This window comes from Musa acuminata, chromosome BXJ2-7 (assembly GCF_036884655.1).
Source record: "Musa acuminata AAA Group cultivar baxijiao chromosome BXJ2-7, Cavendish_Baxijiao_AAA, whole genome shotgun sequence".
Classification (NCBI taxonomy): domain Eukaryota; kingdom Viridiplantae; phylum Streptophyta; class Magnoliopsida; order Zingiberales; family Musaceae; genus Musa; species Musa acuminata.
In genome coordinates, this window is record NC_088344.1 from 23,672,894 (window position 1) to 23,696,398 (window position 23,505).

Consider the following 23,505-nt stretch of genomic DNA (forward strand, 5'->3'; position numbering starts at 1 on the left):
AAGGGATTCTTGGCCTCTTCCGGTGTCATCGGAGCAGACGAGGTTTTCTTGGCCAATCAGCGACAGGTGCCCAACGCTAAGTTGGCTCGGATCTTAAAGCAAATGCATCTGGATCACGAACATTATTGACAAGCACACACGGTTGACTTGTCCGATTGTGAATGGTCGACCCTGTTGCTAATTTCTGACGGGTAAAAATGGACTCTATGATTGACGATTAATCTTTTTGGGAGATTTAATATCCGAATACTGGGTGGAATTTGGATATCCAGCACCCGAAAAATCAATAATCATATGATATTTTTGTTTATAAACAAAAAAAAAAACACATGACAACTATTTATATGTTACTGTTTACATTTATAAGAAATTTGGTGCAATAATTTAAAAATCATAAACCTTTCTAATAGAAAAAAAAGTAAAATAGTTGATATATAATATAGTGAAAGTATAAAAAAAATATATAAGAGGCCGAATTCTTTCATTTTTGTTTTATGGTATAGTGGGATAAAACAACTCAGTTTTTCAGCAACAGTGATAATTTTTTCCTCTGCTTTTGGTGAAAGAATAATCGTACAAACTACTCGATATGGACCGCAATATGAGAGGAAAAAAGGTGCAGCATTCATTTCAAGGTTATATGCCTTCAATTTCTGGCTTCAGGAAAGATATAGTATCACAAAATATAATAGCTCATTGATTACCATGAGCACAACCATCCACCATAAACAACAAAAATATGAGCTCAACAACAGGTGTGTCAATCTTGCCACATGCCTCATGATATAGGATTCCAGCATTCTCCTGTACTCACTCTCCTGAGATGGATCAACAGGGTTAACAGCATGAATCAGTGAGTCGCCATGATCATCTGTGTCTCAAGGTTGGCCTGCTTCAACCTGATGAATTGGAAGCTTGGATGGGCAAGAGAACAATGGGAGACCAACAGCTGCAACAGCTCCTCCCTCATCATCTCCATCTCCATTAGTTATCTGGCACACATCTCTCAGCTTCTTGATCTCCCTTCCCTTGCCCCAGAGGACCGAGTAGAGTCCTCCAACTATTAGTGCAGATCCTGTGACACTGCAACCGGAGGAGAAAGAAGCTATCTGAGAGTCCGTTGCGTAAGAACCATGGTCTGTGAACTTATCTACCTTCCAACGTAGAGCTTCTCGTCGAGGATCGCCCAACCGAGGATCGAAACGATGACGAGCAGCAGCGGGCTGAACATTGAGACGAAGAGGGGGCCTCTCTTCTGTATGCACCATGACATGAGAGAAACTGCCAGCCCTGATCCCACCAATCCCTGCCATGGTCGGATCAAGGATTAGCAAACAAGAATGTGGTACCGAGAACAGATTTGCTCTTCGTGGACGTGCGTTACGGTGTAGAGCGACGCCGCGAGCCTGATGTCCCAACCGAGCGCCCACGCCGAGAAGCTCCTCTCGACGCCGGCTGCGATGACGAAGCACTGCACGCCGGCCATGAAGCACATGAGAGCGGAGCTGGTGTACGGAGAAGAGAAGCTCTTGCTCATCTTCGCCTGCCAAAAGGAAAAGCATGACGGTCTACTTAACGCATCCTTCTGCAAACCTTCTCACTTGATGGAGTTGTGTTCGTCACCTGGATGATGAACCAGACGGCCCAAGCCAAGCAACTGCAGATGACCAAGGCAGCTCCAACAGCCATATTCTGGTCGCTGGCGTTGTTCGCGCTGCTGATCGTCATCTCTTCGGCGTATCTCCAGTGGATGTGGGATCGCCACACCTTGATGAGGCTTCCTCTGTAGAAGGTCATCAACATGGAACCACTCACACACAACAGGGTTCCCATCACCTTGGCCTGCCCGCCCAGTGTTCTGATCCCTACTGTCTCCATCCTGAGACCAATGAATCGAACAGTAATGTCTTTGCCAAGATGAATTAATTTGATGTTGCAAGATGGCAGGTGATCATACCTGAAAGGAACGGCCATGATGAAGGTAATGGCAGGCAGCATGTTGTTGAGGGCGCATGCGATCGTCGGCGAGGAGTACTTGAGCCCGAGGAAGTACAAGACTTGGTTCAGTGTAGCCCTGCATCAACCCAATCCATTGACATGTGAATCCAATCAAGAGGTCTCAAGAGAAAGATATGCATCTGAGATGTGGACGCCAGGCTCCTCGGGAGCAGGTTCGGTGCGACCAACTCGTGAACCGCCACCTCGTTCATAACGTGGGGTATGGCTCGCTCGGATTGCTGTCACCATGCAACATGTGTGGCAGACCTAATACGTTACGTATGAGGCATCATGTGTCCAGTGCAGTGATACTGTGATTTGGAGACTCGAGGATTCACAAGAACAAATGTGATTTGCATCCAAAAGTATGCACTCGTTTGCTAAATTTGCTGGAGACTTACCCGAACACAGAGCAGAAGAAGATTTGGATGATAACCCTGCGTGTAATCTCCCTGCAAGCTTTCCTGCATTGGAAGTGACGAAAAGAAGTTTCGTGAGCGGTGGCAGCAGAACGCACGCAACCAAGTGGCAGGAGGAGGAGTACTGATTCATCTTATCGGTGAACAAGAGTTCCAACTGTAATTAATCTTCCCATTTAATAGGAAGTAGTCGACAGGCCAGTGGTGTCTGAAAGAACTAGATCCGATGTCAAGAAGAAAGCGTGCAAGAACAAGATCATGGCGACGACGGCAACAATGAGACGTCGGAACAGTAACTGGTGGAAGGAGATGCAAGGGAAATGGTGGAGAAGCAGCGGATGTATATATACCTTTCAAGAAAGATGGCAAGAGGGGAGAGGAAGAGGGTGGCGACGAGCTGACGGTAGGCGATCATGACGAAGGGGCTCATGCCGTCGTCCAACGCCAACTTCGACAGCACGTTGAGGCCTGCAAAACCCACTTGGACTGCCACCATGGCCAGGGTTGGCGTGCAGTCACCTCTCATCCTTTCTTGGCCCCTCCCTCTCTCTCCTTGACTATCCTGATATATAGTTCTTGAAGGAGCCAGGACGTGGATGGATAGAAAGAGGAAGAGTAAGGGAATAAGAATCATCAACCAAGAAAGACAAGAATAGCTCATAGATCGTTCCAAGAGAGAGAACAGCCATTAACCAGGAAAGAACTTTGCGTTAGAGAGAGAGAGAGAGACAGCGAGAGAGAGAGAGAGGTGTGACGTACGCACTAGAATGGTCTCCACTTCGTAGGAGTAACAGAAAGCGTAGAGGACAATCTAACACCACTTTATGATATATATATATATATATATATATATATATATATATATATATATATATATATATATATATATATATATAATGTTTTCGTAGCCTCGGCGTTTAATACCCCTTTTCGTTGCAAAGCCAACCTTAGACTTGCTTTGGGATTGCATGGAAGGGAAGTTAAGGCAGTAAAATGGATGATGGCAGGAGTGGCAGCACCATCTGCAGTTGCACAAGAGGACAAAGAGAGAAAGGATTGTTTGAGAGACGGAGTCTCTTGTCCCATGCTTGGGATGCGATAAAAGGATTGGGCTTTCAGTAGCTTTCTTATCTGATATGCCCACTCCCAATACTCCTCTCTTTGCTCCTAAGTAATATTTTCTTATCTGGGTAGGAGCATATGGAAAATTATCTCACATTAATCTTGTTTTACTTCTCTCCCTAATAACAGACTTAGTTTTGGCTTTATACACACACACACACAGAGAGAGAGAGAGAGAGAGAGAGAGAGAGAGAGAGAGAGAGTGCATTCTAAATTGGTTAACCCTCACTGGGTCTTTTTTGATAACCCATCCTGCCATTTAATTAATTTACTTCAGATCATTACTCCTACTCAGCTCCACATGAATCATCTATTATGTTCATGTCATTTTACAAGCTAAACTAGACATGAGCCCGAAATGATGCGTTGAAAAATAGATAACAGGAGGACCACAAGCTAGTGACTCTCAAAATGGTCTTGTTGGATGTGACATGGAACAATGTGAGCAAGCTAGAAAGACTATAAAGTTAAAATGACACATTTCCAAATGGAGATTTCTGTCATAATACCTCCTCATCCTTGTTACAAATTTATTCAAGTCTTCAGAATCAGCAAAAAAATGTAGCTGTGATATGAATTCTCATACTCATTGGTATTGAAAGACAATTTCCTTCTCTAGAATTTCTGTGTTCTGTGGGGAAATCTTCTTGTAGCAAACCAACACAAACATACAACTAGAACAACAAACTGAAATATGTATTGCACAACCTACACCCCAATATGGATGTGAGGAAAAATAAAGCAAAAGATGAAGCCACTACCAGTTTAGCTCCAAAATCCACTACAGATGCAGTTGCCTACAATCTCAAGGAAGGTTGTTAGGGAACCCACACCCTTTCTTCTTGGTCTAGACAACAATAAAAGATCATTCTCCTTGAACAATGAGTTTCTACATCCCAAAGTTTGATTAACAGAAAGAGGTATAACAACAGTTTATGGATGGTTGGAAAGCAAAGTAATCCTTGATAAGTTGCTGCAAGTATATAAACATATGAGAAGTGAAGAAAAAACAAAGAACAAACATAATCACTATGGCACCTGAAAAATAAGCCTTTTTAGGGTACCAGAATTTTAGTTAAAGACAAAATAGAAGATGAGAAATAGAGAGAGGTTTTAAGCAATGTAACTGAGCGCCAACAATCAATATATACTACCACAATTTGCACCAGAAGATGATGGCCCTCTGCAGGAACTGCGGAGTCATTTATGAATGCAAGTCTTTATGTTGGAGATGCAATTAACATGAGACCTAGAATCTAGAGCCAATCAGACGTGTACATGGAATTCCATTAGACGAATATTTGAATGAGAAATGCCCCGTGGCACGCGCTCATAACTAAATCATTTGGGATTCAGATGTGAGAATAATCATATCTACTCACAGTGGCCGAAACCCTGCTGCCACTATTGTAGATATAGGTCATTTGAAAATACACCTCAGCAATGAACATCATTTAACGGTGCCATTGATGGGTGGTTGGGTCTGATCAATGGATTTCTCTGTTTAACATGAATTAGGAAAGCAAACTTGGTTAAGAATATGCATTGAGCACCCAATTTGTAAACAGTATCGAATATGCAAACTACGACTTCGATAAGAAAAATGCTGCACTGCTAATGGTTTATTTTAGACTTTGTCCTCCAAAAAGGGCCAAAAAAGTTATTCTAAGGATGAGACACCAAATAGAATTTTTTACTGCTTGAAGAATACCATGCAGTAGCTTTAACCATAACATCATCTTCTTGTCCAGCCCACCTCATTTGGACACCGAACTTACGTGTTACTTGCCAACCCTGCTTAATGGAAAAACATTAGCTGTAACACCAGTCCATCATATAATTCTAAATTGAGGGTCAATTGTCAAGAAAAAGGAAGCTAAATGAAAAAAAGCATGTTAACATAAATTTCATGGTAAGTAGAGAGAAATTCATGGCTGAAAGGATGACCTTTATACCATAGAAACAATGTTATAAAAAGGCCATAAATTCACACTTCAGAAAACAACAGAAACATACTCAAAATATATTACATGAAAATAAACAAAAAAGAGAAACAACAAAGAGCCTAACTGCCTAAGTAACTCCTAGAGGGTCCTCAACAAGCTTCTGATAAAATCCAAGTCAGTAAATAACTGGCATAAGCTCATAAGCTACTTTCAACATGGTATTTTTGAGATTTGAGACTGGAACACTCAAAGAGAGATTTCCATGGATCATCAACCATCAAGTCACTTCAGTTTGAGTATGTAGAACAGTATCAGATAGCATAAATCATTCTGCCATTTCAAAATTGTTAATTATGACGGAACAAAGTAAGAAACTAAAAAATAACTTATTCCTACTGAGATTCATAGGCAGTCATTTAAACTTAAACATATCCCTTACGTCATAACTAGAATCAACTTTAGCCATTTTGAAAACCATTAAAAGTAGGTTTTCTCAGAGACATACACCATTCAAGTCCTGGCTTTTGCTAATCAGCCAACACAACATTTCAAATATATATATCGTCACAAAGAACATCTCAAAATTTCTCACTTCTTTAAAAACCTTCTCAACAACTTTGCAACACAATGTTGATCACATATGATCTATCTTTCCATGCAATTTGACCTACTTCTGTAGCACAAGAGGAAGAAAAACTAGAAAATATTTTCAGCTAGAGTGAAAGATGCCATTAACAAAAATTTCCTGTAGACACATTTTTAGGCGTTTTCAATCTATCCATGAATCACAGAGGAGTCCCCATTCCAGTTAATTATGCATGGTAATAAGCCCTCTATAAAAAGAAATACATATATAAGTAAATTCCAAATGACACTAGATAAAAGGTAAAAAGCCAAAACATAAGAAACTAATATTTTTGTTGATCTGATTCATTCGTAGAAAACATCCAGCTAAATAGTTTTCTTTTGAGCATCTTTCTGTTGCTTACTCGAACAAAGTGCATCATTTGCTTATACATCAAAGAGAAATACTTGAACGTTAATGAGATGAGCCACCTCATGAACAAGGTACTATGTCTAAAAAGCAGGCACAGGACTGTATTTTCCTCTGTTCCAATTCTATGTTTTTCTTTATCTTTGGAAAATCATTAAAGCCTTTATAAGGAGCAGAAACAAAAATCATAGTGGAAAATCACATTCTTACCTTTATTTCTTTTCTTTTCTCCTCACCTTACAACAATATGCATCTAGTCAATGGATGCTGTTGAGGACATCATATCTGCTCGTCCACCACTCATTCTCTCAGCCTTCTCACCACGTTCACCTGAGGATTCAGGACCAAATAAAACATTAGGATAGGAATAGTAACCAATTCAAGATAAATATTTTCACTGATATGGAGACTAAACACATAAAAATTGCAAGACTCTCCAAACTGCATGTACAGATGTCAAGAATAAAGAAGTTAAGCATTTTATTGTGTTATATGTAACAATGAAAAGAAAATTTCTCGAAACAAGTTAATAGAAAAACATAAAAGAAAGCATGCTTGGAAAGGTGAAATCAGCTAAAAGATCTCCTGAGTTGATTTTTGTCTTTACAATAGTCAGACAAAGGCCAATAATAACTCCGAATTAAATAAATAATTTATAAAGAAAAATGAGTATTTTTCATTGCTTTACCTGTACGAACTCTAATTACATCTGAAACTGGTATTACTGCAAAAAGGTGAAACCAGATTAGGAAGATTCATGGGAGATTAAAGAAATCAACTAAGAAGTAATGAAACATAATCTGATAAGCAATGACCAGTGAGATTAAATTGCATAGGCTAAAATTATAGTTCAGTCTAACATTAATACAACAACTACCACTTTTGAGACATGATTATCAGTTTATAAAAGTCTTCCATGCACAATGTTGACTATTATGATTTTTTTTCTAAAACAAAACATCCTTAAATTACTACGTTAGAGCTCTTATGACCATAAATGGTTTTTGTCTGGATTCATACATTCTGATGTTCAGTCATCTAGTATTACTTCGTCTAGTTGCATTAACTCAAGATTTCGAAGAAGCAATTGCTGCATTTTTCACAGTATCTAATTATAAAATTGTCCTAAATGCTCTAGGTAGTAAAGCATTACTGGTTGAGTTCCTTCTCAACCAGAGTACCAGTTTTCTGACAACCAACTTGCTCAAATTTATTCTTAATTCGAAATTATTGTACACTGTAATGAAGCATTTAGAGACAGTTGTTTTGTTAAAGCCACACAAAAAAGTTTGTCCAGGACTAACTTTTTCAGGCTAACTTATTATTATCATCATCAGTTTTTTATCATCGATCTGGAGTCAGCTACAGAAAAAGAAAATTTCTGATCACTGAACTTGATGTCCATCATTTTGAGAAGCAAAGCTAAGAATATAAGGTTAAAGTTTTAACCACTAGGATATCTTGTCAAATGCAAGAAACTGAAACTTAAACAAAGAAGAAAAATACAATAGCTAGAGTAGAAGTGAAACATGAGTAAGATAAAAACAACTTCGAAAGGAAGTTTGACAATAAAGGAAATTCAATTTTTGAGCAAGCTTTCTATACAGGCAAGAACATCCAGTTAGCTTACCATAGAATTGCAGACCTTATGTGGCTGGAGTAACAAATACTAGATGAGAAAAGGTAAACAAAGCTGGGAAGCCTAAATAGTAATGCTTTATGAAGATCACTTCAACTTTCACATTAAATATAAATCCTCCATTGATACCATACTTGGAACATTGTGCATAAAATGTAAAATCAAACATAGGCAGTGAAGGTGTTCAAGAACCTGGGAATCCAGTGTTGGACACATTGATGACATAACCAAGGAACTTCTAACTAATTGTTGATGAGCCCTATGCAGGTAACATTAGCAAAATAACAATGGGACTTCAATTTCCTCAGGTGAGCAGTTACATGGACTATGCATGTCTTATAAGATAAAGAAAACCCATCGGATGGAAAAAAACAATCTTACAGAAAATCTTGCCATCACCAATTTCTCCTGTTCTTGCTTCTTCAATTATTTTCTCAACTACAGCTTCAACCTATAGAAGTAACAAATGAACTAAATAAAATAATGGAAAAACATACTTTATAACTAATTTTAAATAAGTAAAAATATCTAAATAATTGTCCAATATCTGTTCTCTACAAACAACAGAAAGGCAATAGATTAAATTATTCATTTCATAGAAACTGATTATGTTTATCCATGGCTATCAAAAAAAAGGATGCAGCGCCCAATATTGGATAATAACCATAACAAGTGTCATCACATTCATCTTTATTCCATAATCAACAGCAAAAACATATACATATATATATATGTCTAACACACATCTACCTGGTCCTTGCATACCACTATCTCCATCTTAACTTTAGCTATGAACTTGTCTTCTGAAAACTCAGATCCTGAAATTCATGGAAACAAAATTATTGGCAGGAACTGCAAAATTATTGGCAGGAACTACAACTAATGAAGCTCTATGAAAAAATCAATATTCTTACTCCAATTATGCTCCTCTAATTGAAAAATCAATAATCAACAGAGAAGATGACAGAGTTACACGTAATGTTATATTTCATCTAAGGCCTTAGAAAGTAAAAGATGCAGAAGCAAACAAGTTTACAGCACTACAGTCATTACTACTATAAAGCATGACAATGGAGGATATCATGTTAACTAACATATTTCTTCAAGTTACCATTGATTTACTTCTAAATTGTCACAATGTCAGTGAAGTCCACAAGTGAGTTTCACGAACGTTTTATTACAGACGAACATGCCTATCCGGTGTGGTAAGTGCAATCTTGTTATTATATTTTAATTGTTGAATTTACTAGTTACCACAGATAATAATTGTCCTGGTTTCTAACAGATAATGGTTATTCTGCTGGGTTTGGTCAGTTGTCACACATAAGGATAACTCCATAGAGGCTTCACTACTTTATGAAAGACTATGTATGCTAATTTCCTCGATCTCTTCATCAAGATGCCTTCTTGTGGTCTCATATAGCATAGGAGGCTATATCCTGGTGGACACCATGGATATGTAACACGTTCATTGAGCTGCATTAAGATGGATGCATTTGGAATCAAACCACTTCACAATTGTCTTGCTTATATCACTCTTCTGTTGCTTATATTAATCATCATTTTTTATCTCTTCAGCATTCTGATGAAGTAACATCATGTGATTATTATCAGCAACATAGTCATAGTGTCCTGCTGAAAGAGCTGATGAAACACTAATCTACCCTGCTCAGTGTTGGGATGGAACTGGTCACCTCATACTAGCAGTCTTGATAATGTTGCACCACAATCACTAGCTAATCTCATACTCTAAAACCTGATGAATGGGAAGAATCGGCAGCAGTTAGCACTGCTAATGCCATTGCCATGCTCAAACAGGTATGGATCAATGTATATACCCTATGCCCTACTCATTCATGTGATAATGTTGATGCACCAATGAATGGAAGTTGGTTACTTCGAGTCATCTTCTTTTAGATCAGTTACTATGAAACTTAAACCCTCACAGATATAGAAACAACCAGTTGCGAGGAATAAGTTATGGTCCATAAATCATATTCAACCAGCATTTCTTGGAAAGCATCAATGCAGAAGTATTTACTAATTTACTCCTATATTAAAATAAATGGATCAGAATGTTCTGATAGCTAAATTCTAAAACGTTGAAGTGAAAAAATAGCTAGTAATATGCCATCATGTTTTTTTTTCAAAAGGAAAAAAGATACTCTATTAAATCAAAGACCTGCTACAGACTGTAGATTGCTCATCTGAGCTTAAAAGGGTACAAAAATCAGGATGCCAATCCTGTGTCCAGGTCTGATCAGACTTAGACCTTTTGGCAAAGCTGGCGAGCTAGTGGGCACAGTGGTTGCCACTCTCTACTTAACAACCAAGTTGAGTAGAGCAAAAATTTCAGGCAAGGAGTTAAGGAGGAACCCTCCTTGGTTCCTCCTTGTACAAAATCTATACAATCCATTCCGCATCAGTTTCAATAAGAATCTTCTTTAAACTCATATGCCATCATGTTAGTGGCACTTAACATGGTGTTCCCACCAAATACATGCCAACACTGCAATTAGCATAGTTCATACTAAGACATACTAAATGAAATGTGCTATATGCCAGCACATCACTTGCACATATCAGAGCTGAAAGCATTTTGTAGGTGATGGAACTGATGAGTGGGACTTGTTCAAATGATGGAAATCTCCCTATTAGGAGTTAGTTTTATGGTTCTACACAACAAATTGAGGCCACTATTAATGCTATAAAACACAAGGAAAAGTACTAAAGCAGGATAAGGAAAAAACATAGCAAATATGTAAAATGTAAACTAGAGTATGATGGTTAAGGGAAACAGGGAAAAGCTTTTAAATTCATCCATTTCTATCTTCAGTAGTCCTCTCATAATGAGAACAATTGCTGAGTCCCTTTTTGCTTGTTTATTATCTCTTGCAAATTAGAAATACTATGTAGAAGAACATAAATTGTTGAGCCTTGTTTTGTGATATTATGGATTTTAAATTTCAACCCCGAAAGACATATATACAATTACTTGAAATCATCAATGAACTAGTATCTAAAACAATCTAGAATGTGATGAATCTCAAGCCCATAAACAATATTAGGGTCACCAAGTTATTGGAAGATCCCATCACACCGAGTACCAACCACATGCTCATATAAAAGTGAAAAACAAAAGTTCGATATCAAGATAACCAAACAGGACACACCCAAGAACAGGCAGATATAAAGACAGAATTTATTGATCTGGCTAAAGCATGCAATCAATCTGGAAGTTTGTCTAGTAGCAATCTTTAGAATGTTAAGCATGTATATTTCCAACAATATACTTACTTGTTTGGTTGGCAGCTACAGAATGACATGGTCCAAACAAATAACCAAAGAAACAAGCAAAAAGAACAATCTACGCATTATCCAAAGATCAAACTACATGACATACAAGTTGAATTAACAGAATGCCTCCAACGTCAACCCAATGATAAACCAGAAACCAGAAGAAACAAGAACATACCGCCATGCCTCTCTGTTGAGCCGCCTTGTGCCCCAAAACCTCGAACGTCGGAAACTGTAACTCCTCGAATACCCATTTGCAGCAAACCCTGGGTTTCCACACAATACTTCCATAAACCTATAGAACAAAACTAACTCCTAGCTCCCACGCCACCAGGAGTTCGACATTTTATTGCCAAACCACAGAACGAGTTCTTTTATTATCTTACCGATGAAACATGATGAACTCGCCAAGGCCTGAACTCCCATTTGACCGCCAAAAGGAACAATTTTTAGAAGAAAATACAAGCCATTTCCATGAAATTAAATCCAATGCGTCATCAACAACAGAAGCATAAAGCAGGCAAGAAATTCAACAAAAGAAACAGAAATAGAAAAATGAGAAAAAAAAAAAAACACACAAAAATTTACCTTACAATCGCTTCTATTTTGTAAAATTCCGCATCCGGAGTATATTCTACTTTAACAGAGTCAAGAATCAGATCGCAAAAAGGAATATTCATCTTAAATGCACACTTTTCATAGTTCTGGCCAAGAAAGAGCTGATCCTTAAGGCGTACCTGGAGAGCTCTGGGCTCTGATCACAGGGAGCAGCGAGGGAAGCCTCGCGCCCCCAAACCTTGTATGGAGCGGCGCAGCCCTCGAAACAGAAATGAGAAACTTGGGCTTGGAAACCAGGGCGAGGGAGTTCAGATGACGAGTTGCTAAGGGATTCGCAGCCCGCAATCTCGCGGAAAAGGGATAGGGGGCGGCCGCCATGATCTCAAGCTCGAACTCGCTGTCACGCTCTCGGGTCCTCCTCCCGTTCCGGCTCTTAATAAAACCATGGCAATTCGCACGGCCCAAATTATGCCTGTTATAATGGGGACAAATGGAGAACTCCCGCATAGTATATCTATGCAAAGTTGCATCAACTGTTGATTCACTTTCGAGTTTCAACTTTTCATCCCAACCATCGAATTTTAACATAAAATAATTAAAAAAAAACTGGATTTGATAGATTTAGTGAAAGGTTGAGATTTGGGAATCAATAAAATTGTTGACTCAGTAATTTAGATATTTATTTGGAATATAAAGATCCTTGAATTTTTTTTTCCAAGTCATTGCCTGAGTATTTAATATACCTTATAAAGTGTCATGATACCCCTATATAAATAATAACCCTTTAAAAATATGAATATTGTACAATGCTAGAAATCTCTAATGTGATTAGAGACCTTGAATTCCGTATCTTTTTGGGCTTAATTCCATTTTATGATGTGTCATATGACTCATTATGACAACTATTAAGGTTGTAAAATAGAATTTTTGAAATCTATTGTATATACATGAAAATAAATGTATTATCTGTATTGAGATATCGGGGTCGGTACAATACATATCATATCACACAACTCCAAATTTATAAGGATGTGTTAGAACCCTTGTAGATTCTAAACTTGGGGTTGATCTCTTTAGGGGATCGGCCTCCTTGGAACTCTATAGGGGTTCCTCCCTCCAAGTTGCTGCTCAAAGGTTGCAGAAAAGATTCATCTATTGCTTAAGAAAAGAGAAGGAATACATGGCTATTTATAGGGCTTCTAAACCCTAACTCATAATAGGACTCCTACTTAAGACTCTTACTTCTAACCAACTCCTAATAGGACTCCTACTTAAGACTCCTATTCCCTTACAACTCCTAATTCTTCTCTAAGAAAAAACCTCCTACATGAATGCCCCTCTCAATTAGGACTCTCCTAGCTAGAGTCCTAATAGAATGTCCCTCTCAATTAGGACTCTCTTAGCTAGAGTCCTAACAGTTTTACATGAATGTCCCTCTCAATTAGGACTCTCCAAGCTAGAGTCCTAACAGACCCGCCCTCTTCAAATCAGTCTTGTCCTCGAGGCTGATGATTCATGAATTCTGGAAATTTGATCTTCATGTCGTCATAGTTCTCCCAAGTGGCATCTTCTATTGGTAGGTTCGCCCACTGTATTAGCACTTCATTAGTGGGTCGTCGTCGTCGAGTCACGATCCGTCGATCAATAATGGCACTTGGCTGGGTCTGGAGTTCTCTTTGGGTAGTCATATTTGGTGGATGACTTTGGGCTGTCTCCAAGCACCTATTTAAAACTTCTGTCTGGCTGTTGGTTTGTGGGTGATATGTCGTACTCCTTTTCAATTTAGTACCCTGCATATGGAATAACTTTGTCCAAAATCTGCTCTTGAAGATGAAAATAGAATTTGTCACAAGCACAATGCGTCTCTTATAGCATAATTCTTTTGAGCCTCGATTGTAATGAGCCACGGAGCTTGGTGCTTCCTCCAATTTTTTTTTTTTTTCTTACTAGTCTCCGAATCTTCCTGCCATTCCATCTTAATATCCTCAAGGAAGTCGCTGGTTGGAAGTAAAACGATCGAAAATTCAGCTTGCTCAGGTAGCTGCGAAAGCGCATCTGCAACAACATTCTCTTTCCACATTTTGTAAGTTATTTCATAATCAAATCCAAGAAGTTTTGTTACCCATTTTTGCTGCTCGGGGGAAGATATCTTCTGCTCCAAGAGATATTTTAGGCTTTTATGGTCGGTCTTGATTTGAAAGTATCGCTTGATCAAGTATAATCTCCACCTCGTTGCTACGCGCACAATGGCGAGCATCTCCTTATCATATGTTGACTTATTTTGATAGGAGGGAGATAATGCCTTGCTAGTGTATGCGAGTGGTCGACCATCTTGCATGAGAATGGCTCCAATTCTGACTTCAGATGTGTCGGCCTCAATAATGAAGGGTCGGTTGAAATCTGGTAGTGTTAGCACCGGTGTCGTCGTCATGGCTGCCTTAAGTTTGTCGAAGGCAGCGGAGGCTCTGTCCAACCATTGGAAGACATCTTTTTCCAGTAAAGAAGTAAGTGGTGCACTGATCTTTCCATAGTTTTTCACGAACTTACGGTAGTAGCCTATTAAACCCAAAAAGCCATGTAGCAATTTTATGTTCCTCAAGGTAGGCCAGTTTTGCATTGCTTCAATTTTAAAGGGGTCCACCATCACACCTTCCTCTGATATGATATGCCCAAGATATTTCACCTTTTGTTGAAGAAAGTAAAAATTTGTAGTGGACGGCGTGTGTTCGAAAGGCGGTTTTCGGTATGACTTCTTCATACACTCGTATTTGATAATACCCGGATCGAAGGTCCAGCTTTGCGAAGATTTGTGCTCCCTTTCATCTAGCAATTCATCTGCTATTGGAATTAGGTATTTGTTCTTGATGGTTATGCCATTGAGAGCTCGAGAATCAATGCATATTCGCCATGTTCCGTTCTTCTTGCGTACAAGTAGCATCGGTGAAGAGTAGAGGTTGCAACTTGGCCGAATAACTCCTGTTTCGAGCATCTCTTTTACAATCCTTTCTATTTTATCCTTCTGGAGATGTAGATATTGATATGGCCGAGTATTTGCTTGAGGTTTGCCTGAAAGAATCGTTATATAATGATCATGCCGATTGGTAAGAGATAGGTTGTGCGGTTCGTCAAATATATCTGAAAATTCAGCAAGCAAAGGAAGTAGGTTTGGATCTTCAAATTCTATTGGCTCTCCCTTAGTTTGCTGCTCAAGTTATACCAAAAGACCGCTGCATGCTTTATGCAAAACCTTCTTCATTTGTTGTGTGCAAATCGTCGTTATGTCGCCCTCACGTTTCCCGTTCAGTATCACCTGTTTCTCATTATTGTAAAATTTCATAATTAGTTGCATAAAATTCCAAGAAATATCACCTAATGTCGTCAACCATTTAATTATGAGCATGGCCTCATGATCATCAAGAGGGATAAGGAAGAAATCTGCAATTATCTCTTGGTACTACAGCAACAGTTTCACCTGCGGGCACCTATGATCACACTTCAAAATCTGTCCGTTGGCGACCTTAACGACAAACCTGCTGCAATTCTCAATAGGTAAGTTCATATGGACAGCAACCTTACTGTTTAGGAAGTTATTAGTGCTGCCCGTGTCGATGAGAACAATGATCGGTTGTTGTTTGAGAAGGCCTCCAACTTTCATCGTTTGCGGGTTTGAGTAGCCAGCTAGTGTATATACCGTAACTTCGGTCGGTTGTGGCTCTTCTTCTGCATCTTTTTTTTCATGTTCAAGGCTCTCTTCTGAATGTTCAATGACCTCTTCTTCTATCGGTTCAATCATAAGAAGTCCTCCTTTACTACAGCGATGCTCACGGCTCCACGGCTCGTCACAATGCCAACATAATCCCTTCGCATATCGCTCCCGAAGTTCTTCTCTTGTTAACCTCTTTGGTGTAGGGACTTGGTCGATAGTAGGGGGGGCTAAGGGCTTCAATATAACTGGTTGAGGAGCGACCCTAGTCCTCCGAGCTTCATGGTTCAATTGCTCCTCTTGATGTCGTGCGAAAGAGATGGCTGCCATAAGCATATACGGTTGTCGCGCTTTAACTTCTCCTCGGATCTCTGGCTTCAAGCCCTCAATGAAGGTCCTCAATAGTTGTTTTTGAGACCAATCATGAGTTTGATTAGATAACCTTTCAAACATGGTTTGGTACTCCTGAATGGTGGAGGTTTGTCGGATCTTTGCTAGTTGAACGTCAATATTCTCGTAATCGGTTGGTCTGAAGCGAATCAGCAGTCCTTCTTTGAATTGTCGCCATGAAAGGACTCCATAAGTATGTTCAAACCAGTCAAACTACTGTATATCATCCCCTTCAAGATGTATAGCTGTAATTTTTACCATAGATACATCCGCGGTTTTGTGGTGCCGAAAATATCGCTCCGCTCGCGAGATCCAACTAATCGGGTCTCCTTCTTCCCATCTAGGGAAGTCCACTCTCATGCATGGATAGTTGGGGTTGGTCATAGAGCTTCCTCTCTCTTGGAAGTCATATCTTTGGGCTTAGTGTGATTGGGCAAAGCTCTCTCCTTGATGTGATTTCTTCGGGCTTAGTGGTCGGCCCAATCTGAGTTCGGTAAAGAGCATCCGAATCTTATCCTCCATTCGCGCCTCCAAGGCTTCGAATTTAGCATTGATTGCCTCCTTAGATGCCATAGTATATGCCTCTAAATCTATGATATTAAGATCTCTCTTTTGTTGTTAGGTTAAAGGCATGTATAGGTTGAGAGAAGTGATGGTCGAAAGGGTTGGTGGATCGGTGGATGTAGGCTACGATTTAGGCTTGTTTTGTGGCAGTTTTGGGTGCAGTTTGAGGGTGTGGTTTAGTGAAATTTTAGGGCTATGGATGAAAGTTTTAGATCTGTGGTAGATGGCAGCAAAGGTTTGATAGAAATCAGTGGAAGTTGCAGCAAGTATGTACTGTCTTGTAAGAGTAGAATTATCGTCGAAGAAACAATGGTTTCTCGATGTAATTTCTACCAAAAACTTAAGAGAATTAAGGAGGGAATTGATAGCAAAATCACAGATTATATGATAGCAAGGATGTCTTATTTAATCAAGAGAATTTTGGCAGTATAATAGGAAGAAAATTGGTGCAAGTTGCGATAGCAGAATTATCATCAAAAAATTTCAGCGGGTTACGATGAAAATTTGCAGCAACATAAAATCGTTTTTAGAGATGAATTTCTTAATAGATTAATCTTAGATGGAAGCCAAGATGATCTATGAAGTGTATAAGAAATTTCATTCAAAATAGATTGCAAATATATGGGTTAAGGCAACGATATGCAGCTGAAATTTTCTACAGCATAGATTTTCAAGTGCAGCAGATTGGACATAAAAGATCAGTAGTTTATATTGAGAATTTTTCGATGAAACCAAAGGAAAATCTACTGTTAGGAAGTATCAAAGATGTCATAAAAATTTCGAAGAAATTTGGATAGAAAAAGCACAGTAGCAAGATCAAACAGATGGGTGCTATGCGGCTTGAATTCTGCAATTCAAGTGTAGCAGATTAGACATAAAAGATCAGTAGTTTATATTGAGAATTTTTTTATGAAACTAAAGGGAAATCCACTGTTAGGAAGTGTCAAAGATGTCATAAAAATTTCGTAGAAATTTGGATAGAAAAAGCACAGTAGCAAGATCAAACAAATGATGCTATGCGGCTGGAATTCTGCAATGTATCTTTCGTCGTAGAGATGAAAACTTTGTGACGAAAAGTTTATGCAGCAATATAGGAATAATATTTTTTTTTTTTTTGGATTTTCGAATAAGGATAACTAAATTGCAGTAGTAGTAAGGTAGGAAACCAGAACCTGTTGCAATTCACGGGGAGATCAAAGGATGATCCGTGGTGGTGGAGATGATGGCGGAATTCGGTGACGATCTTTTAAGCAATTATGGGAATTGCTTTAGGGCGGTTGTGGAGGGTTGATGGATGGCTGTGGAAGGGCAGTGAGACGCCAAGAACGCTACTCTGATACCAGGTGTTAGAACCCTTGTAGATTCTAAACTTGGGGTTGATCTCTTTAGGGGATCGGCCTCCTTGGAACTCTATAGGGGTTCCTCCCTCCAAGTTGCTGCTCAAAGGCTGCAGAAAAGATTCATCTATTGCTTAAGAAAAGAGAAGGAATACATGGCTATTTATAGGGCTTCTAAACCCTAACTCCTAATAGGACTCCTACTTAAGACTCTTACTTCTAACCAACTCCTAATAGAACTCCTACTCAAGACTCCTATTCCCTTACAACTCATAATTCTTCTCTAAGAAAAAACCTCCTACATGAATGCCCCTCTCAATTAGGACTCTCCTAGTTAGAGTCCTAATAGAATGTCCCTCTCAATTAGGACTCTCTTATGACTCTCCAAGCTGATGTCCCTCCTAATAGAGTCCTAGGAGAGTCCTACATGAATGCCCCTCTCAATTAGGACTTTCCTAACTAGAGTCCTAACAGTTTTACATGAATGTCTCTCTCAATTAGGACTCTCCAAGCTAGAGTCCTAACAGGATGATGTTGTCTTGAGAGATCACATCACACCCAAAGTTACTGGGTGTGATTTGGTTAACATAAATTAACAATCTAATTTGATAATGGTGTATCTTATTACCACATGAGTAAATAATGGGTTCATATCTTTTCTGCCAACTTAGTTGTAATTGGATGGCTTCATACACAGAAAAAAAAAAAAAAAAAATTAAATCAACCCAATTTTCTTTGCCCAAAAGTCATATGATACAACATTAACAAATTAGATATGGATCAATTGCTTTTGGGATCAAAGGATATTTACGAGGTAGGAATTGGCACGAGGGATCTCCACGATACTTGATAGTCAAAAAATTACTTTCTTTAAGTTTATCAACTATATATTATAACAATTATAACACCAAATCTACAAATATTTTTTTCTTGGCATATAGGGAAGACATACATACAAAGCATATATTGGGGGTCAAATGCTGGTCTGTTTTTTTTGTTAAAAGGAAAAACCCTACTGATATCCATCATCCAGCTAATCGGATATACGTTTCCAATTAGCTCTCAGGTCTCAAATCTTTTTATTGTGTTGATAACCATTTATATGTTCCTCCAATCTCTTCTTAATACTCTTGGTGTGTTAAATGTCATAAGATAAAGCACCTATATGCATCTAATCTTTATGTAGGAAAACTTTGTCATTTCATCGAACCCTATGTATGGTATATGATCTGTGGTCTTGAAATACAGTTTCTTTTTAGTGGCTTTTAGGTTTGGCTGCTATGTAAAACTTAAGCACATTGTAAAGTGTTCTCTTTTATATCAAAAGCTCTAACGGTTCTAAGTTGGTCTTCTCCAATGATATCTGTGTTTTTGCTTCAGATTTCCACTTTTCATTCTTGTGCTCTCTGCTGAAGGAACACTAGCAGTTTATATCTGGAAGAAAGGAACCACCACCATGAAAACATCAGTAAATCAATTGTCACTTGTGGAGTGGTGTCACCAACCTATACCTCCTCCTTGTATGGAGATTTCTCAGCTGCATTAGCGGTTGGTTGGTTGGTTGGGAGTAGGTGAATTTTTTTGACTTGAACATTCACAGTACTCCATTGAATACGTATCTTCCGGGAAGATGCAGTTTCATGTTCTAGCACTTCTTCCTTCTTCACGTCACTCAATATTGATCCTGAATCAAGCACATATCTCTTTCTATCACACTGCAAGCGTACTGGTATTAGATCTTAAAAGTTCAACTGCAAGTGGGTGGTGCAAGTAAATGAGACCTGTATGCTGTCTGCTATAACATGGACGGAAGTGAGAGGCGAGGCCTCACAGGGCTTGCATTGCAGATTAGAGAGGCAGGCATGGAGAGGTCTACTAAGATGGTTCTGCTCCTTGCACTGTTGCTTGCCACCTTCATTGTGGGTCTTGAATCGAGGAAGCTCCAGAAGGAAGCTGAACCATATCAGCCTCAACCTTCACCGTGCGCATGGGGGCTTTGGGCTCTTCTTCGGTGGGGCTCCTGCCGTTGGTTTTGGAGAGCCATTTCGTGGCTTAGTCCCCGGCTTCGGGAGCGTACCGGCGGTGCCAGGGGGCAGAGGCGATCGCGTCGCTGCACCATGATGGATGCGATGGCCTACACTGCTGAAGACTTCGATCTGGTTACATTGTTGTGGAGGGCAGCAGAAAGGCTTTAGCTTCTCTGTGTGGTTTACGTGTCCGAGTCGTGCGTTCCATATCTACATGTGAGCAGCCGGGTCTATTAAATAAACATTATGTTCTGTGTCTGATCTCTCTCTCTCTCTCTCTCTCATACACAATTTCGCTTGATATTATCACTACATCGGAAAGAATTGTATCCTAAGAACGCTTGGGATCATATCTGCCAACTGTTCCAGGATGAGAGCATGTCTAAAGCGTGGGCCAACCTCTCCCAAGATTCCATTCAACTGCAAAGCCATCGGTTAAAAGAGCATGAGGAAGGGTTTAAGGTTCCTCTATATACCTCATCTTGGGAAAAGAATCCATTGCATATATAACCTGAAATGACCTTCCATCTTAATAGTTTTACTTTACTAAATTTAATGTCATATTTTCTAGATTGCATGACTTTGGGTAATACAGTAGAGATAGTAACTGCACGCTTCATTAGCCCTGAAGTTGTCAGCTTCAGGACAATATTTAGATGCATGTTGCGAATGCAATTAATCAATAAATCCTCTGCCATATTTAAATTGTAAGCAGCTTAATTTATTTATGTGCCCTGCCAGCTAAATCACTGTCATACTTTTATCACCACCAAAAAAAATAAGAAAACAAAAAGCTCAAATTCTCTTATTCCTCCTCAACACCACAAATTTAATTGTCTTGATTTTTCTAATAGTTTCAAAAACACTCTAGGTTTGTAGAAGGTACCTAAAGCCCGATGGATTATGATGCTCATGTTTCCTTGACGTGCATGCAGCATATAATCCCTTCAGTATCAAAATATTGATTGCAGATTTCCCTTTTTTTTTCCGTCCTTTGTCCTCCTATCTTGTCTCTTGCTAGGATTGACCTTGGTTCAGAATCGGTGATTAGTTTACTAATGTCAAAAATTAAAATCAAATGGGGTTAGTCTCAGAATCGAAACTAGAAGTAACGATTTCGGTTCCGAATCGAGTACGTTAATTTTTTTAATTTTTAGTTAAATATAATTTAAAACATGAAAAACTTATATTTCTATTTCTAAGATTCAAAAAATGAATGTATAATAAGCGTAATGATATAAAAAGTTGATAATAAAAAATCAAATTATAAAATTTTTAATTACTTTAGGTGTCAGATGTTGCAATAATACCTTTAATTAATACATTGAATAAACAATCATTAACTTTGCGCAAAGATGATATTTTGATTTCTTTTCTGCGTGTCTTGATCTATTTGTTGAGATAATCATTATCTTCCAACAATCATTATCTTTGTAGATATACTTGAGTTTCAATTAATTGGTTAAGGCATCGACATCTAGGTCTTCCAATTATTCTCTTACAACACTCTTCTTTTCATAAGAGACAACCCTTACAAGCTTCAAACCTCTGAATGATTACAAAATTAAAAGGAGAAGGATGATACTTAGTCATTTTATGAACCAAAATCTCAAGATTTTTGTTCGAGTAGGATATTTATAAGCCCTAACGGCTTTGGAGCAAAAAATATCTCATCCCGGGTTTCCAAGGTACTAGTGGTACCACAGTCATTATTGGGTAATACCACTGCCTACAAACTGATACTAGACGGTACCACCACCCAGTCTAGGCGATATGATCACTTGACAAAGCCTCGGAGACAGGGCTCGGTGGTACCACCACCTAACAGTATTAATTGTCGATGGTACCACCACCCAAACAACCTAGGAGGCTGAGCCTCAGGTGGTGCCACCGCCCAATCTAAGTGGTGCCACCACCTGACGTGGCTCTAAGTGGCTGATTGGGCCATCCAACCGACCCAATTCAGCCCTATTTTGGATCCATTTGGCCCCTAATTAAGTTAGTAATATTTCTCCCAAAACTAACTCAATTAAAGTCCTAACTATGATAGTTAAGGCTAAAACAATTACACATACTCTAAGTTGTCTAGCACGTTAATTGTTTAACCGAACTCTCGATAAACTTTTGACGAACTCCCGACGATCTTTCGGCGAGCTTTCAATGAACTCTCGGTGAACTTCTGATGAGCTTTCGGTGAAATCCTAGCGAACTGCCGATGAGCTTTCACTATATCATCCGATCCTTCGGTGTATCACCAGATTCATTAGGCCCGATGCCCAATTGTTAACTCCAGCCCAACATTGGATTCCTCTTTAATCATTTTGCTTATCTCATGATCGTAGTTAGTCTTACATCACTTATCTCAACACATGGATTAAATCATTAATTCATCAATTATTTTTATCATCAAAATATGAGATTCAACAATCTTTCCCTTTTTTATGATGACAACTAATTGATGATGGAGTTAGCCTTAACTCTCCCTATCTATATGTCATATTGAGATAAAGCAAACTTGAATTCAAAAGAAATCACAACCTTTAAATTTAAATAAAACTATTTCGATCATAATGATAAAATGTAATATATCATATCAAAATTATACATCATTATAGCTTCAAATTATCAAAATGTAATATGCATAATGTCAAAACATTACAACTCATCACTTCATACATGATACAAAAAAAAATCAATATTACTTTGGCCATAACATACATGATACTAAAGCTTACATCATTTCATGCATTGCATCATATCAAAGTGTGCATAACATCATGCATGGTAACATTAAAGAGTATATATCATATCAAAGTGTGCAGAACATCATGCATGGTAACATTAAAGAGTATATGGAAGAATATGTTGCATCATATCAAAGTGTGCAAAACATCATGCATAGTAATATTAAAGAGTATATGGAAGAATCCATCAACTTCTCCCCATTTGTCATCAACAAAAAAGAAGATACAAGCTATTCTTGTGGTGATAAATTGAAATGCCTAAACAGAGGATTAAGCTATCGATGAATTTATTGCATCTTGATTAAGATTTAATATTGACGTAGTTCAATTCAATCAAGTTGAGTCACTATGGCATCAGTAGATGAGGAGGGTGCTAGCTCTGTTAGAGGTGTTGCCTCAAAGGGACTAGTATGAGGAGATTAACTTTCCCTATATATAGGTGTTTTTGGTTCAGGTTTAGGTGGGAGAGGGTCAATCCTCCTAGGTAATCTAGTCTAAACCCCATTTCTTACTATACATCTTAAACTTCTTAATATGTTACTATTTATAACATTAAATCTATCTAGTTTCAAGGTTTCTTCGTTTGGTGGAATGACTATGTTATGTGTATGCATTAGTCTAATAATCAAGCCACCATATGAAAGCATCATATCTTTTGTTAATAGTTCAATCATGTTTTGTCGTATCAGATATCTAAAATAGTTATCATGTCCTACTATAATCTAATACATTATTCCTAAATCCATTTGACTAACTTTATCATGATG

The 23,505-nt window shown here is 38.5% G+C and overlaps 2 protein-coding genes across 4 annotated transcripts; both read right to left on the reverse strand.

Annotated features, from left to right (window-relative positions):
• Positions 1-651: 651 nt before the first annotated feature.
• LOC103974391 (WAT1-related protein At1g09380-like) lies at positions 652-3,065 on the reverse strand. The gene is made up of 7 exons (XM_009389207.3): positions 2,768-3,065; positions 2,400-2,462; positions 1,958-2,074; positions 1,624-1,879; positions 1,385-1,543; positions 1,155-1,306; positions 652-1,083 (listed from the first exon to the last, which is right to left on the reverse strand). The coding sequence occupies exons 1-7, from the start codon at positions 3,049-3,051 to the stop codon at positions 879-881; spliced, it is 1,236 nt and encodes a 411-aa protein (XP_009387482.2). The 5' UTR covers positions 3,052-3,065; the 3' UTR covers positions 652-878.
• Positions 3,066-5,067: 2,002 nt separating this feature from the next.
• LOC103974390 (nitrogen regulatory protein P-II homolog) lies at positions 5,068-12,422 on the reverse strand. 3 transcript variants are annotated; one of them, XM_065117648.1, is made up of 9 exons: positions 12,153-12,422; positions 12,004-12,016; positions 11,802-11,829; positions 11,594-11,681; positions 8,869-8,936; positions 8,500-8,569; positions 7,168-7,203; positions 6,690-6,809; positions 5,068-5,333 (listed from the first exon to the last, which is right to left on the reverse strand). In XM_065117648.1, the coding sequence occupies exons 1-8, from the start codon at positions 12,349-12,351 to the stop codon at positions 6,733-6,735; spliced, it is 579 nt and encodes a 192-aa protein (XP_064973720.1). In that variant the 5' UTR covers positions 12,352-12,422; the 3' UTR covers positions 5,068-5,333; positions 6,690-6,732. The 3 variants fall into 3 exon arrangements, with proteins under 3 accessions (XP_064973720.1, XP_009387480.2, XP_009387479.2); XM_009389205.3 differs by having other exon boundaries at positions 6,716-6,809; positions 12,004-12,049; positions 12,153-12,421; XM_009389204.3 differs by having other exon boundaries at positions 12,004-12,049; positions 12,153-12,420.
• Positions 12,423-23,505: the final 11,083 nt, after the last annotated feature.

What these genes read in the sequence shown, in the direction of transcription:
- LOC103974391 (XM_009389207.3), bottom strand. Translation starts at nt 3,051, where the DNA reads ATGATTCTTATTCCCTTACTCTTCCTCTTTCTATCCATCCACGTCCTG. An exon ending in TTCTTCTGCTCTGTGTTCGG is followed by an intron (nt 2,075 to 2,399) that starts GTAAGTCTCCAG and finishes GGGTTGATGCAG; the next exon opens with GGCTACACTGAACCAAGTCT. An exon ending in TCGCGGCGTCGCTCTACACC is followed by an intron (nt 1,307 to 1,384) that starts GTAACGCACGTC and finishes CGACCATGGCAG; the next exon opens with GGATTGGTGGGATCAGGGCT.
- LOC103974390 (XM_009389205.3), bottom strand. Translation starts at nt 12,351, where the DNA reads ATGGCGGCCGCCCCCTATCCCTTTTCCGCGAGATTGCGGGCTGCGAAT. An exon ending in AAAATAGAAGCGATTGTAAG is followed by an intron (nt 11,830 to 12,003) that starts GTAAATTTTTGT and finishes ATGGGAGTTCAG; the next exon opens with GCCTTGGCGAGTTCATCATG. An exon ending in TGTAATTAGAGTTCGTACAG is followed by an intron (nt 6,810 to 7,167) that starts GTAAAGCAATGA and finishes CTGAATCCTCAG; the next exon opens with GTGAACGTGGTGAGAAGGCT.